At 53.0% G+C, this 12,463-nt stretch overlaps 2 protein-coding genes across 4 annotated transcripts in view; one reads left to right on the forward strand and one right to left on the reverse strand.

Annotated features, from left to right (window-relative positions):
• P2RX3 (purinergic receptor P2X 3) overlaps positions 1-2,598 on the reverse strand; it is a 42,513-nt gene extending 39,915 nt beyond the window's left edge. Inside the window, exon 1 of the mRNA XM_019624217.1 lies at positions 2,460-2,598. Within this exon, the coding sequence (XP_019479762.1) occupies positions 2,460-2,578 (119 nt within the window). The 5' untranslated portion in view covers positions 2,579-2,598. The remainder of the gene's footprint in view (positions 1-2,459) is intronic.
• Positions 2,599-5,131: 2,533 nt separating this feature from the next.
• On the forward strand, positions 5,132-12,435 carry SSRP1 (structure specific recognition protein 1). Of its 3 annotated transcripts, none has more exons than XM_019624275.1 (14): positions 5,132-5,281; positions 5,764-5,899; positions 6,324-6,509; positions 7,134-7,239; positions 7,515-7,705; positions 7,810-8,040; positions 8,181-8,284; positions 8,373-8,501; positions 8,771-8,992; positions 9,733-9,805; positions 9,917-9,925; positions 10,231-10,369; positions 10,498-10,543; positions 11,935-12,435. In XM_019624275.1, the coding sequence occupies exons 2-14, from the start codon at positions 5,846-5,848 to the stop codon at positions 12,224-12,226; spliced, it is 1,782 nt and encodes a 593-aa protein (XP_019479820.1). In that variant the 5' UTR covers positions 5,132-5,281; positions 5,764-5,845; the 3' UTR covers positions 12,227-12,435. The 3 variants fall into 3 exon arrangements, with proteins under 3 accessions (XP_019479820.1, XP_019479823.1, XP_019479822.1); XM_019624277.1 differs by lacking the exon at positions 5,132-5,281 and adding an exon at positions 5,461-5,483; XM_019624278.1 differs by lacking the exon at positions 9,917-9,925 and having other exon boundaries at positions 11,935-12,432.
• Positions 12,436-12,463: the final 28 nt, after the last annotated feature.

Here is a 12,463-nt window from a genome sequence, read left to right on the forward strand (position 1 = left end):
CTCTCTCTCTCTCTCTCTCTCTCTCTCTCTCTCTCTCAAACCCTTCAGTAGCTTCCCATCCATTCCTCTTCTGTAGAAAGGAAAGATCTGAGGTGTCTGAGGTCTGGCCTCCGTCTGGGATCCTGCCCCTGTCTTACACGGCCATCTCCCTTGCTCCGTCTGCTCCAGCCATGAAGAGCTGCTTTTCTTCTCCCCGTTAGCCAGGCCCTTGCCTTTTGCAGAGCTGGGTTACTCTGCCCTGAACCCTCTTCCTACCCTTTTTTCACCTGGGTTGCTTCTACTCGCTCTTCAGATTCCGCCTTGAATGCCACGCCTGCAGAAAACCTTCCCTCAGTTCCCCAACCAGGTCAAACACCTCCATACTAGCAGCTCGCCTAGCACAGTGTGCCTCTGCTTCGAACCCTGAGCCACCGTTGAGATTTGACGTTTGCTTGCAGAAATGGCTTGAACGATGTCCGCGTCTTGCATTAGAAGCTCCACGAGGCTGAGGACCCTGTCTGCTGTTGTGCACCGTTCTATCCTCAGCGCACGATGTCTGGCATGAAGAGACACTCAATATGTTTTTGCTAAATTAATAACAATGGGCTCAGGAAGTCCTAATGGTGTATGGGCTCATGTGCACAGAGATGGAGCTCACACCAGGGGGCTGGGCTGTGGGAGCGCACGGATGTAACTGGAAGGAGCTGCTCCATGGGGAGCTGTCAGGCTGGGAGATGGATGGGGTTGAATATCAAGATGCCAAAGAGCCTCTCGGGCTTCCTCCAGCAGGCCAGGCTCCAGCGCCGAGGATCAGAGCATCAGACTGGATCTTGATGCAGTGGGGGTGCTGAGCAGGCTGGTCCAGGAGCCCGCTGTCTCTAACCCACCCTCCATCAGTCTCCTGCCTGGGCCCAATGGAGTCGGGCCAGGCTGGGAATGTGCTGAGGCAGCATATGCACTCACCTGGACCAACATACCGTCTGGTGGCTACGCATAAACAATCATAGCATCACACATGCCCATGAGCATGGAGCCTTTAAGAACCAACTCTGAGCCAGGCTCCAGAGGTGAGGACAGGAAACGTTTTGCAAACATCGTATCTCACAAAACCTCAAAGTTGGAAGAGAACTTGAAGGCCATTTAATCCTACCCCAACACTTGGGTTCCTTCTGTAATGTCCCCACCAGGAGCACAAGATATACAGCCTTGTCTACAACACACGCATAATGGAAGGTTATTGGCTCTCACCAAGCCCGCGGAGCAAACATCCCTTAATTCATGCCTAGCCACGTTTCCACGCACGCCCTCACACACTACAGCGAGCTTTAGGCAAGGAGGCCCCCTGACACGCAACTCCCACCCGCCGGAGCACAGGATGTCTCCTTTGACTTGCTTGAATTAACTCATGACAGCGGTCAGTGGCTTGCTGTCTCTCACACACAGACCCATTGTCTCAAGGAACAGCGTGAGACTGAAGACCTGCACACCAGGAAAGAAAACCCTTGAGGTTTGGGCCTGTATTTCCTGGTGCCCACTAGTGTGTGCAAAGGACCATGAGAAGGGCAGAACCCGCGTGTTTTTCCCCGCCATTATGTATCCCATGGCCCTTTGTGCATGGGTGTGAGTGGGGGGAGGGGGTGCCTCTAAGGGGTGGGGACCACCAGGGGTGTTCAGACCTCGTTGACTCTTAGGCATCTCCCAGCTGGGTTATAGGTACAAAGTCAGGTAGAAGTAAGGAATTTATGCTTTCTCACAAAGGGGGGTGTTTCTGGCTTCTTGGGGAGGGACCCTATGCCATGTGCAGAAAAGTCACTTTTCTCTTCAACAGCTCTCTTCCCCTTGAGTGTTATTAGTGCCCATGTTTCTCCCTCCCTCCCAAGGGGCAGGTCTTCCTGCTTTGTCCCACCCTCCAAAAGCCAGCTTCTCCCCTTTCCACATTCTCTCCCCATCTCTCCATGCCAGGAGGGGGTCCCTCATTCTAAAGCACATCCAGTTCTCTCCTTCCCTTCTCCAGCTGGCCCTCCTTACACCCCGCAATCAACCTGTCACTGGCTCCCTCATTTCAGTGCTTTCCTGTCCCCATTCCTAGAATCCCTTGTCTTTTTGAGACCCCAAAGAGTTGACTGAGATGATTGGGAAGGTGTGTGTTTGGGGGTCTGCCTGTTCTCTGGTTGTGGGGGGTGAGAAGAGGGAAAGGGGAGACGGTCACCTGGGACCTCTCCTGGTGGAGGGTAGTGCCGAGGCAAGGACCCCCCTCGCGCTGTGTGCCTAGAGACCACCCTCCCACTCCGGAGGATTTACTGGGAAAAAGAACCCATCTCAGGACCCAAAGAGGCCAGTCCTAGGGAAACGGCTCCACAAAAGAGACTTTCCCCTGAGGGAAGAGGAGCTTAGGAATCTGGACAGGAACACTGAGGGGAGAGGGGGCCAGGACACCGGGCAGCCCTCCCCTCCTGGGACCTGAAGGGCCACAGACTCACCCCACAAAGTAGGAGATGATCAGAAGCTGAACTGCTCGGTTGATGATTCCAATGGTCCAGCTCTTCACAACCACCGACTTGGTGGTCTCGTAGGTAAAGAAATCTGACATGCAGTTCATGCTGAAAGGGTGTTCAGGGGCCACTCAGAGAGGACCCAATGGCAGTCTTGGGAGGGAGAAGTCCTCAGACAGGGGGTCAGGGATCAATGCCTGGAAGGGGCGGCTTAGAGGGACTTGGGGAATGGGAAGCCTGTTCCTTTAAGTTAGGCAACCCTAGCCTGGTGCCCAGGCTCTCTCTGCTCTTGACACTCTGGGCTGCCAAGTGTCCAAGGCCAGGGCGGGGGACCCCTTTTTGTTCGTCTCCTCCCTACTCCCCTGTGATGTCATGGTAGGGGTGGGGTCTCCAATCCCAGGCTCCTGATTGCCTGCAATCCAGCTGGCTAGGGCCCTCTGGGACTCATGTTTTATCTGCACTCTGTCTACCGTTTCTGTTCCGTTCTCTTATGCTGCATCTTCATCACAGCTCACCAGCTGCTTTATGCTCTCCTTCAAGCCCCTCACAATGCCCCATCCCCCAGCCACCTAATAGCCTGCCTGGTCTGAGTACCCCTTTCATTCCTGCCTTCCTAAAGCAACTCAAGTCTGCAGCCAACCCCTCCCTTCCCAAGTTCCCTCCAACAGCATGGGGCCGGGGGAGGTGGTCTCAAACATTACTCTTGGTCTCTTGGGAGGGGGTGAGTCAAGAGTCACAGTTCATATTTCTAACTCAAATGGACAGTGGCTGAAGCTCTATCTTTAACGTTATCACATTGGAGGTATTTTTATTTATTTGTTTGTTTATTTATTTATGTTGTGTTTTTGTTTTACAGTCAAGTTGCTTATCTGAATCATTTGTTAGATTATAAGCTCCTGGAAGGCTGGTGCTGTTTCCGTCTTGTTCACTAATTTCCTCAAATCTTAGAACTCTGTTGGTGCTCAATACATATTTTTTGAATCCAGTTGAATTTATATTGCTAGAGATAGTGCTGCAATAGCCGTTACCCAGAGGTTAAAGCCGTGAGTTCAGGGAGCAACAGCGCATTCCTGCTGTCTCTTCTACCAGGATTCAGTTAGCAAGCTGGTGTAACTGGTTTAAGTCAGATTTTCAGAGACATCTTGAGTTTAAGTTTTCTGTCCTAATGTTTTCATACAGGATACATATTATCAATTGTTCTTAATGTAAAGTTGCTGTATTTATGATAGAAGGGAACTAGATAGGGGCAAGGAGATTTGGGTTTTAATCTCCAGCTTTGTTGCCAACTCCTGAGACCCTGGTCAGCTCCTCTTTGGACCTGCAAAAGGAAATTGGAGTAGACGAACCCAAACATGTCTCCCAGGTCTGGCCTCCTTTGATTTTGCAAGATGCATCCTAGGACTATGTGAGGTGGGCATGGCTTCGGCAATCCCAGGCTGATGTGGTTTCAAATCAGTTCTGGCTCTGACACCAGCACTTGAACTTGATACTGCCATTCACCAGCCTCTTCCAGGAAACCCATACATTGCAGTTAGAGATGTGACTTGTTTCGGGTGCAGACAGTGAACTCATTTCCAAAACGATCCAATCTCATGTGACTGACAGGGGAGCACAAGACAGTCACAATGACACCAACACAAGCATTCTTTTCGCGGCCAGCGGGCAGGTTCATTTCTCTCAACTCTTTACGTATTTTTCTTCTTGTCTCATCAACTCCTACTCCACAGAAACCACTATTGTGCAGAAGAGAGTGGGACTCACATTGATCCAACACACATACACAGGCATCTGTGGAAAGTCTTATCGATGAAAAACATCCAGCCTAAGAAAAAACTTACAAGAGTTTATTTGAGTGAAACTGATGACAATTGCCAGGAAGCAAAAATCTCAACGGATGGAGAAAATGCTCCGCAAAATGGCAGTTTGCAGCTTATTTTATATATGGAATCAAAGGAGGAAGGTTCCACGAAATCCATTGGTGGTAGATTAAGGGAGCGGGAGAAAGCAAAAGGGGGGGGGGTAATCTCTAGGATTGGATAAAAGTAAATTGGAGACAGGTACTTCTTTCACATAGGTGGGTGCAGGGTAGTTAACAGTTTTTTATTTATTTTATTTTTTAACAGTTCGCTTTTTACAGCACACAGAGATGTTAATCAGGGGATAAGCATAATAATAAGGAATTTTGCAGTTTCCAGCTCTGGTCCAGAAAAAAGATAGCTGACATTCCAAAGATGTTATCTTAGGTGCAAAAAGACAACAGACAGGCCCACTGAAAAGGCACAGATTAACTTTGCTAAAGATGTGACTTCCCGCCACGGCCCGCTCAGTTATGAAATTTTTTTATGCCCACGCCATCTTATGTGGTTCTTTTCAGTCTCCCAAGCTTGTTAGGTTAATATGTGGCCCCTTTTCCATTCACAGTCTGATAAAAGAAAACTACACAATTTATCTTGAGAACCTAGTCCTCCACTGAAGAAGTGTCTGTAATGTTTAAAGAGCCCGGTGCACACCCAGGTTTCTCCTCTGAGTCCATGCCGGTGGGACTTCCTCCCGGAGGCTGCCCTCAGGTCCTCCAGAGGCGCCGCCGCTCTATGTGACCGACGCGTAGTTGGGCCGAACTCACACCTCTCTAGCCACCTCATCCTCTCTATGATCCGGGTACAGCTTCCGGTGGCGGGACGCTGGGCCGCGCACGCGGGAAAAGCTTCCCCAGTGTACCCCTATCCCCTGTGTCCCTACCCCCCTTCCCCCGCATCCCCCAGCGTGCCCACCGCCCGCACCCGGGCCGCCGCAAGGCTGCTGTTTGAGAGGTGGGTGGTCATCGCCCCTGTGCCCCAGGAGGGCGCGGGTCTCGCTTCCCCGCGGGACGCTCGAGATGGGCTGTTCCGCGTTCGAATCGGCGGGTAGCGGGCGAATCCATTTTAGGGGGAGGGGGAAACGTGGGCCTGGGGCTGCGGCGCGGTGGGAGCTCTGGGAGGGAAGCCCTGCATTCTGAGCTGGTTTGGAGCACGGGTGAGGTGTAGGGTTCTGGCAGGCCCTGGGATACCGCTGCTCGTTGCCATGGCGCCAGGGGGAGCGCCCAGAGCCTGTGTCTGGTTGGGATGTAAGCGCTGCTCCAGGCCCGGTTCTTGAGCCTGGGCTGGGCCCGGCCTCTCTGCAGAGCCCGCCTTGTAGGCTCCCAGGCAGAGGAGATCCTGAGGTATCCCAGGCACAGCCACGGTTGCTACCTGGCTGCATCTGTGGGCAGAGTGAAGTGTTCTTTCATGCTCATCTGTCTTCCTCTTGAATTCAGATTCCCAACCTGCTGAGTATCTGCACGCCCATCCAGGAGTTGGGGCCTCGCTCCCAGCTGAGGCCAAAAGGGGCAGGACAGCATGGCAGAAACACTGGAGTTCAATGATATCTATCAGGAGGTGAAAGGCTCCATGGTAAGAAGGGCTTGGGCTTTTAGCACAGGTGGAGAAGGGAAGGGAGTAGACTTTTTGTCAGTCAACAAGTTTGCTGATGTTGCTACTTTGGAAAAGGAGTCAGAGTTTAATGCGTACCTAGTGTTTCTCTAACAAGAGGCGGGAGTGAGAGAGTACAAGAGTTAACGGGATCTCAGAGTTTGAAGGGACCGGACCTGCTGCCCCATCCTGCATCCCCAACCTGAGGACCTGCAAGCGTTCTGGATGCCAGAACCAGGATTAGAATCCAGACTTTCTGGCTACTTGTCCCCCCTTACTGGCCCTCACCACGTGAGCTGCTGTTCCTGCACTGATAGCTGGCCAGCCGAGAATGGGCGCTGGGTGGGACAGTACCCAGTATTCACTGTCTACCGTCCCTGTGCATTTGGGCCGATTTTTCCCACAGAATGATGGCCGGCTGAGGTTGAGCCGTCAGGGCATTATCTTCAAGAACAGCAAGACGGGCAAAGTGGACAACATCCAGGCAGGGGAGTTGACAGAAGGCACCTGGCGCCGTGTGGCTCTGGGCCATGGACTTAAACTGCTTACAAAGAACGGCCACGTCTACAAGTACGATGGCTTCCGAGAATCGGTAAGATAGCTTTGTTGCCACAAACCCCCCTTTTATGGCGTCATCTTGTTTAATTTTCATCTAGAGAGAGTTGGGGCTCCTTCCTCTGATAATGATATAATTGCTAGTTTGGTCTCCGCAGAGCAGAGCCATTGAGGCCATTAAGCAATCAGTGTCCAGTTTTGGGTGTCAGAGTCTCGGGGGTGTCTTCGTGCCTTGACGCCAGAAGATTTGCCACCATTTTGATTTTTTGTGGTTTCTGCTTGTTGCCTTTTTTAGGTTCAGAGTCTTAGCTTGATGCTTTAGTTTGGGTTTTGTTTTTCCATTGTGAGCTGCTTGAGTTAAAGACATTACTTCATTTTAATTTCCACTTTCATTAAAGCAATACCTGTACAAAGTCAGATAGCATTGTGAGGAACTGTCAGTTCCTTATTTCACTCTCCCCCCAGCCTGAGATTCAGTCCCCAGAAACAACCTCTTTCAACATCCTTTTAAACAATTTTATAGTTGAGCTTTTAAGTCAATGTGGATTTCTGATACAAGGTATATTAGGGCCATATCTCACGCATAGATAATCCCGAATGCTCAAGTTTGTGTTAAAATCACTGGGGTTTACTGGGACTGCTCTCTCCACTCCACCTGCAGGAGTTTGAGAAACTTTCTGATTTCTTCAAAACTCACTATCGCCTTGAGCTAATGGAGAAGGACCTATGTGTGAAGGGCTGGAACTGGGGAACGGTGAAGTTCGGTGGTGAGTCCTGGGCAAGGATTGAGGTTTGGGGACAAGATAGGATGAAGGGTTTCAGCCTTTAACTTGTGTTAGTTTTCTTTCTGTCACTGTCTCTGACTTTCTGTCAGTCTGTAATTCATCATGTATTTATTGAGGACCAGCAGTGTTTCAGGCACTGTGCCTGGTCTTGGGGGTACAGTTTGAGCAAAGAAGCCCCAGTGCCCTGTGCTCTGGTGGGAATGTGGCTTCTGCAGACTCGAGGGGGGAGCTGGTGGCTGAGAGCCCTTTGCCTACAGGGCAGCTGCTTTCCTTTGACATTGGGGACCAGCCGGTCTTTGAGATACCTCTCAGCAACGTGTCCCAGTGCACCACAGGCAAAAATGAGGTGACACTGGAGTTCCACCAGAACGATGACGCAGAGGTCTCTCTCATGGAGGTGCGCTTCTACGTGCCTCCCACCCAGGAGGATGGCGTGGACCCCGTTGAGGTGAGGTGTCCCCTGGTCGCCTTGGGAGCAGATGGCGTTGAGTGGGCCCTAGCTGGCCCAGGAGTAGGATCCCTGCTACTGGATGACAGTGTGTGCTTCTGCAGGCCTTTGCCCAGAACGTGCTGTCTAAGGCGGATGTGATCCAGGCCACTGGAGACGCTATCTGTATCTTCCGGGAGCTGCAGTGTCTGACTCCCCGCGGCCGATACGACATTCGGATCTACCCCACCTTCCTGCATCTGCACGGCAAGACCTTCGACTACAAGATACCCTACACCACGGTGCTGCGCCTCTTCTTGTTGCCCCACAAGGACCAGCGCCAGATGTTCTTTGTGGTGAGCAGAGACCACCGGGGGTGGCTTGTCCTGGTTTCTGCCCGAATCTTTGGTAGCTAGATCTCACTGGGGTTCAGTTAATCAGCAGTTTCTTCTGAAGCACTGACTGGTGCTCAGCCTCGTCGGCTCTTCCTTACCAGATCAGCCTGGATCCGCCCATCAAGCAGGGCCAGACCCGTTACCACTTCCTGATCCTCCTCTTCTCCAAGGATGAGGACATCTCCTTGACTCTCAACATGAATGAGTGAGTGTCTTTCTGGACTCACCTTGCCATGTCCAGGCAGGAGACAGGCGTGCTCTAGCCACACTCGTGACCGCATCTTTGTCTGTAGGGAAGAGGTGGAGAAGCGCTTTGAGGGGCGGCTCACCAAGAACATGTCGGGATCCCTCTACGAGATGGTCAGCCGGGTCATGAAGGCGCTGGTGAACCGCAAGATCACAGTCCCAGGCAACTTCCAAGGGTGCGTGCAGGCGCGGGGTCCTGGCCTGTGGGGGAGGGCTGTGCCGAGTCGCCTTGGTAAAACCGTCCTGGGCGGGAGCGCAGCCCCTCAGAGACCTGGTTGGGTCGTGTCTCGATGGTGTCAGTTGCCTCCATTAGAGTAGCTCGGTGAGGTCCCCTCAGTTGAGGGCCCTGAGCACACGTGTGTTGCTCCCGAGAGATGTGCCCTTTGGCTCTGTGCTACCTGCTGCTGCGGTAGGCACTGACTGGGCCTTTTGTGCCCTCCACCAGGCACTCCGGGGCCCAGTGCATCACCTGCTCCTACAAGGCGAGCTCGGGACTGCTGTACCCGCTGGAGCGGGGCTTCATCTATGTCCACAAGCCACCTGTGCACATCCGCTTCGACGAGATCTCCTTCGTCAACTTTGCCCGTGGCACCACCACCACACGTTCCTTTGACTTTGAAATTGAGACCAAGCAGGGCACTCAGTATACCTTCAGCAGCATTGAGAGGTGAGAGCCGAGAGCCTCTGCTGGTCACTTCCTGGGCATCCTGGTTCTGACCCAGGAGGCCTGGCCCAGCCTGGGGCCCTCTCCAGGCCTGTGACTTGTCCCTGACTTCAAGCCTTTGAATTTGAGCAGAATTTTTCTTTTGCTTCCCTCGGATTTGGGTCTTCTCCTTGGAGTGCTCAGCCTTTGGAAACCTCTCCGCAGCTTGCTTTCTATCCTTAAAACTGTTTTCCGTAGTTCAAAAGCTGTGTGTTCAGTGCTAGCCCTTCTCCTCCTCCACTGCCCCCACGAAGGAAATGCTATCTCTCTCTCTTCCTGGAATCAGCTTGGTGCCCGAGAACACAGCCACTAATGTTTATCGAGTACTCACTGTGAGCTCAACGTTTTACAAACATCTTCACACTTAATCCTTATAACCCTGTGAAGTATACGAAATACAAACCAGTAAAAAGATGAGAAGTCTCTTCCCGGCTATCGCCCCCTTACCCTGTGCATGTGTGGTCACGAGGACCCCCCCCTCCCCCCCCTTTTCTTTCCCAGAACTCGTGAGAGCCGTGCAGGTCCCTCTCTCAAGACGAGTGTCTGACTCTTGACTGCTGTTCTCCGAGGCTGGGTTGGACAATGTGGTCAACAGCTCCAGGCCCCACAGTCTGTCCCAGCCCATGGGTGTCAGAACAAGACGTAGTCAGTCCTCCTGTTGTTGGCCTTGCCTGCCTGGTAACACGGTGCGTCTCCCCCCACAGGGAGGAGTATGGGAAGCTGTTTGATTTTGTCAACGCAAAAAAACTCAACATCAAAAACCGGGGATTGAAAGAGGTACCTGCGTGTGGCAAGGACGAGCCTCTCGCGTTCCTTCTGTAGTGGGGAAAGGGGCAGGGAGTTTTTCCGGCTTCTTTTTCATTCTCTCTTCTCTTCTTACCCTTATAGAAAAAAGAGGTGCGTGTGACCCTTCCCCCCTCCTGGTGCAGGTTTCCTCAGCATGACCTTAGACCAGTCGCTGCAGCCCCTGAGAAGCCCCCAGTGGGGCTGGGAGAGGGAGGGGCTTGGACTAACCCAGTTGGCAGGAAGTCCTCGGGCGAAGGCCCTGCACGTTGGCTGTGTGTGGACAATCCGGCCCCGGGTCTTCTGGGAGCCGCCGCTCTGATGTTAACTCACAGGCTTGGGGCAGTGCTTCCGAGTGTGCAGGGGTTCTGGCACCAGGGCCGGCTGGCCCTCACTGTCGTCTCTCCCCTGGCGGCCAGGGCATGAACCCAAGCTACGACGAGTATGCCGACTCGGATGAAGATCAGCACGATGCCTACTTGGAGCGGATGAAGGAAGAGGGCAAGATCCGGGAAGAGAACGCCAACGACAGCAGCGATGACTCAGGAGAAGAAACCGGTGGGCTCGCCGTGGCAGTGCCAGGGTGACGGGGGCGGCCAGGCTTCTCTGGGGCCAGAGCTGGGTGTCTGGGTAAGGGGGCAGGGGTTCCATGGCGCAAAGCTGATGCCTCCTATGTTCTTTTTCAGATGAGTCATTCAACCCAGGTGAAGAGGAGGAAGACTTGGCAGAGGAGTGAGTTTTAGGTCCACCTCATGGGGTGAGGTGGTGGCCTCTGAGCTTAGAGGACCAGAGCTTTCTGGACATTCCTGGTGTCCCAGCATGACTACTGACCCAGGGTGGAAAAGTGACCTCCAGTGAGGTGATAGAGGGAAATGCTTCGAAAATCAAATCGTCAAGGGCTTTGTAAGTGCAAGGCACGTTGCGAAGCCAGAGAAGAGAAGTATAGTGGGGAGAGATGGGAGGAGAGCCACTGCCCCTCTTACCTGCTGGAGTCCTTGGGTCAGCCGTTGGACCTTAGCGTTTTCAACTGTAAAATCACAGTAGTGGCCGCGTGCTGTGTTGATCAAGACTCTTGATTGCCAGTGTCAGAAATATGACTCGAACGGACTGTAGCATAAAAGGGGGTTTTGTAGGCTCATGTTACTGGAGGCCAGGGATGTGATTGGCTTCAGGCACCTGGACCAGGCGCCCAGCAGCTGTGGGGAATCTTTCTGGTTCTTCTGATTTTCTTATTTTCAGGTAGGTTTGCCCCATGCGGTGCCCGATGACCCTCAGAAGCTCTGGGCAGGCTTAATCCTACTCGTTTAACACCCAGGAGAGCCCCTGCACCAGAGCAGCAGTAAGCAGCGTGGTTACATGACCTTCCCCAAGTCTGAGTTAGGATATGCTCTGAGGGGCCGCGGTGCGGTTGGTGGGCCCCTCCTGAATGGGGGTGTGGTGGCGCCCAACAGAAATTGGGACTCTGAATCCAGAAGAATTCAGAATGAGTGCTGGGCAGGGGGAAAAAAAATCTAAGGGGTCCACTACTTCCGCGTGCCACGTGCTTATTCATAGTGAGTCCGAGTAAAGGCTTAATGAAAGGGCCTTGAAAACTGTTGAGCACCATGCAGTCTGGGCAGCTCTGTTTTCTGAGGAGTTCTGTGTGTGTCCGATAGGACTGTGACTATGTGAGGACGCACGGCTTAGACTGGAGTTGGTTTTTTCACTTTTTATAGTAACTGTCTCTTGATTAGAAAGGCTACAGGGTAGCATAAGATGAGGAACTCAGAGGCAGCGGTGAGGTGGGCCTGGGCATGTTGATGAGACGGTTTCTGTCCCCCTGTTCCCGGGATCATGGCGATGGAGGAGGACTTGGGTTAGGCCGTGACGAAGGAGAGCAGATGAAGCCTGTTTGCTTTTCTTTGATTCACCAAATAACCCATTGCTGTGGCTGGGTCTGGAGAGGGCCTGGTGGAAGCCACCTCAGCGAAGGGAAGGCAGAGCTGGGGATGGTGGAGGCTGCCCTGTGGTCCTCCTCCCGCTCCCCTTTCTGGGCGGGTGTCTTTGGACTCCTTTCCTGTTCTGAGACCAAGGGGTGCCGTCCCCTGTCCATGAGTGAGTCTGAGCCCCACTCTCCTTGGCAGGTTTGACAGCAACGCCTCTGCCAGCTCCTCCAGTAATGAGGGTGACAGTGACCGGGATGAGAAGAAACGGAAACAGCTTAAAAAGGCCAAGATGGCCAAAGATCGCAAGAGCCGCAAGAAGCCTGTGGAGGTGCGGCCTCCCGAACGGGAGGGTGCTGGGGACCTGCGCTCTGTTCTCCCATCCAGCGCCCAGAGGGCCTGTCCGTTGGTCCTCCTGGAGCTGCTCTTTGTAGCCAGTGGTTATGGCCTGGAGGAGTATCTTGGAAATGTTTTCCTCTGGTCCTTGAGATAATTAGCTTCTGGGGCTCTGACCTGGGAGGTTTCTTTTGTCCCAGGAGCCCAAAAGAAAGGGGCCCCTAATGAGCTAGGCCCTGGGGTGCAGAGGGGAGGAAGACACAGTCCCTGCCCTTAGGGAGCTCCTGCAGGTTAGTCCTTTCTCCATTTTGTCCCCAGGTGGGTGATCCAAGTAATTTCTTTGGGAGAACGTGGGCTATAGCGGCTGAAGGCATTTGGGGTCTTTCTTGTGTAG

This window comes from Hipposideros armiger, unplaced genomic scaffold (assembly GCF_001890085.2).
Source record: "Hipposideros armiger isolate ML-2016 unplaced genomic scaffold, ASM189008v1 scaffold_582, whole genome shotgun sequence".
NCBI lineage: Eukaryota > Metazoa > Chordata > Mammalia > Chiroptera > Hipposideridae > Hipposideros > Hipposideros armiger.

Bases quoted from the DNA above. Each gene is read 5' to 3' on its own strand.
- SSRP1 (XM_019624275.1), top strand. From the start codon at position 5,846: ATGGCAGAAACACTGGAGTTCAATGATATCTATCAGGAGGTGAAAGGC. The intron at 7,706-7,809 runs GTGAGGTGTCCC...GTGCTTCTGCAG, and splicing joins ATGGCGTGGACCCCGTTGAG to GCCTTTGCCCAGAACGTGCT. The intron at 8,285-8,372 runs GTGAGTGTCTTT...CTTTGTCTGTAG, and splicing joins TTGACTCTCAACATGAATGA to GGAAGAGGTGGAGAAGCGCT.